General features: G+C 37.0%; 1 protein-coding gene across 1 annotated transcript; it reads left to right on the plus strand.

Moving 5' to 3' along the window:
* The first annotated feature begins 831 nt into the window (after positions 1-831).
* On the plus strand, positions 832-2290 carry LOC149161386 (uncharacterized). The gene is made up of 2 exons (XM_089435518.1): positions 832-1456; positions 1954-2290. Exons 1-2 carry the CDS (start codon positions 956-958, stop codon positions 2188-2190), a joined length of 738 nt encoding a protein of 245 aa, XP_089291644.1. The 5' UTR covers positions 832-955; the 3' UTR covers positions 2191-2290.
* Positions 2291-3084: the final 794 nt, after the last annotated feature.

Raw genomic sequence — 3084 nt, forward strand, 5'->3', positions numbered from 1 at the left:
AATGTACTTGGGAGAAGGAGAAAGAAGAAGTACTATCCTGAAGAGTTTAATCCCACTCATAATCATCAACAAAAAGTGTGCATAGGGGCCAATATTTATTGAAGAGCCAAAATTCTTATTGCTCGACTATCGACCAATTCTCATAAACTCCATTGTGAAACAGAGCGCTAGAAAAGGCCAAAAGAAGTGTAGGAGGAAAGAGTATGTATTTTTTGCTCTTCTGGAAAAGTGGAAACAGAAAAGAATTTCATTTTAGAATGCGAGGCCTTCGAAGGCAATAGGATAAGTTATGAAAATATTCTAGCAGCTAGCTCTTGGGATAATCTATTTAGCAAGGGGTTTGTCGAGAAGCTGAGAACATTTATTATGAGACTTCACAGGAAAATGGCTGAATACAAGAGCCAGATGGAGAAACAATTTGTCCCATAAGTTATCTAGCCTCATGGACATTAATATATATATATATATATATATATTTATTTATTTATTTGTCATACAACTTTGTAAATGATCCATATCAACAATCTATTGAATGAAATTCCAATAGATACCTATAAGAAAATATCTATATATTAAGACATAAAAAAAAGACATGTAATGTAACTAATAACTAATAAATAAAATAGTCTTTTTTCTAGACATTTTTGCCCAAAATAAAATAGAGAGATTTTTAAGAATTTGTAATTTAAATAATTTAATATGCAAAGTGTAAATGCCTATGCATTCATAAAAAACGAAAGAAAGAGAAAAGAAAAAAGAAAAAAAGTATATTAAAAAAAAACAAAAAAAAATATATAGTTTTGGTGCGAAGACAGAACTTTCATTAAACAGCCCAATTCCATAGCGGAACCCACAATAGGGTTAGACTGCGCCTAATAATAAGCGGCTAATAATAATAATGCCCCCTACTCGTTTTGGTTAGTAGACGGAACGTTTTCTTGATAAGTCCAAATCTATGGCGAAACACACAGCAGGAGAAATCTCAGCTTCATATCCATCTTTTGAACCATCTGCGACACATGCACCCACCAACTCCTCCGAACCAGGCAGTCATGAGCACTTCACATTTTCCAACGGAAGGAACCACAGACCCAATGGTGCTACTGCTCATACCCACTACAAAATACCAGCCGAAGATAACGATACAGGAAATGGGCCATGGATATCACCTTATCACCAAGACAGCGAGAAAGTCCCAGGACTTCGTTTGGTCGATGCACTGGCTGGGGCTGTGGCTTCATTGTTGAGAGCTTCACAGACAGTTCTTCGACTGGATTTCTGTAGGTCTGTTGCCCGGGAAAGCCCAAGTTTGTGGAGCAGACAAAGGAGAGAGCAGTTTTCTACCCGCCCCCCGTTACATGGGGATTCAAGAAACAGTGAACGGGAACCAGAAAAGCCAACTAGTAGATGGGTTCAAGGAATTGAGGGTGCTGGTGTTCGAATGAAACTCATGCAGGTATCCCATCTCGTGACTGTGTCTTGTGTTGTCGAATGCACTGTGACTGCAAATTTTCAATTATCCTTTTGCTGTTGTTGTATTTGGTTGTGCGCAATGCTGCATTGGGTGAATTGAATATGGACACTAGCCCGGTTCTGATATGTCTCAGGGTTGCCAAGCTCGAGGATGTATATCTTGAATTCACACAAATGATTAAAAAACGAAAATTGAACCTGGAGATATGTAATCTGAGCTTTGCAACCTCGATGTGCATATAAGACATGTTTTAGATGGTTTTGGGCTAGTACATAAATTGTGTGATTGCGCGTGTTTGCTCGATAACCATGTTTATTATATGCACATTAGGCTTGTGTCGATTGGGTGGGTGATTGAGATAGGGTAGCAAAGCAATGAAAAAAATGGTAAAAACATGCTTCAATCAAGAGGAAATTTTTTCAATGTAGGGAGAGGATAACAGTAATAAGAGAAATTGAGTGGCTATTCTTCGATTCCAGATATGGTACTTTCCTAAGGAGGAAACTGGAGAATCAAGTCTTCCTTGGGGATTGAATGTTGGATTCGGAGCCTGTATAAACATGGATAGATCTGGCTATCTTGCACTCAAAGCAAGGTTGCAGACTAAGTATGCAACTCTTCATATCTTGCCCTCACCATGTCTTGAGCTGCGGAGTAAGTTTCCAATTCCACTAGGCAGCGCGCCACTTGCTGTTAATATCAGATACAGGTATTGATTGGACAAGACTTGCTTTTGCATTTATGTTGTATTTTACCATTTTGAAAATTTTCAGCACTGGTAATAAATAAATTTATTGCACTGAAGTTGGGACATTGTACCAGTACATAGTTAGTATTCATCTAAGTCAGGCATACTGCAATCGGTTTCTTTGTTTTTCCTTTCTGATGGAATCAGTAGGATTTCTTGTTGCATGCATACTTGGAAAGTTATTGCTAGACAGTCGTTGTGACTCAAAATATAGTCTCTTAGATGAAGTTGTTTTTGCAAAACTTGGTTTGCTAGCTGAAAATATTGCAGTATGTGAATAACTTTGGCCAATAAAAAAGCAAAACATGGCATATAGAATCCAAAACATCTTATTGTAAGGGAGTGAGGGACCATAGCTGAATCATTTCTTGTAGCAGATAGTAGTAATAGCATGGCTCTCTGGCATTGCTGCACTGAAAAGTGATTTGTTTCTGTCAACATAGATATATTTGATTTACTGAAGAAATCTGAAAATTCCCTTATTACGATGGCAGAAGGCCAAAACCTTCCACCGCAAAATGTTGTATGAGAGATTGTAGTGGCCTAGGGCAATTTTTGACTAGGGTTCTCAAATAACTAGAGTTTGTATTCTGATTGGGGTATCTTAACCATTCAACAATTTTACTTTTATTTACAAACTAACCTGTCATTCCAGCACAAAGAACGTTTCTAGTATCACATTCATCAATATAATATATTATTAAACTTCCATTAGTCAAAGATGCAATAGCAGTCATATAACCCAATTCCACTGATAAATGAGTTCAATACGAATTTCAATTACTCTTGAGTTCTACCAATTTAATTATTACACAAATCCAACTATACAACGTTGACTTGACCAGCTTTGAATATATATTCG

Source organism: Pinus tabuliformis, chromosome 5_2 (assembly GCF_031772625.1).
Source record: "Pinus tabuliformis cultivar Carrire ecotype Pingquan chromosome 5_2, CPIR1, whole genome shotgun sequence".
Taxonomy (NCBI): domain Eukaryota; kingdom Viridiplantae; phylum Streptophyta; class Pinopsida; order Pinales; family Pinaceae; genus Pinus; species Pinus tabuliformis.

Coding starts and splice junctions, on each gene's coding strand:
- LOC149161386 (XM_089435518.1), top strand. CDS start 956: ATGGCGAAACACACAGCAGGAGAAATCTCAGCTTCATATCCATCTTTT. Junction 1,457..1,953: donor TTCGAATGAAACTCATGCAG/GTATCCCATCTC, acceptor CTTCGATTCCAG/ATATGGTACTTTCCTAAGGA.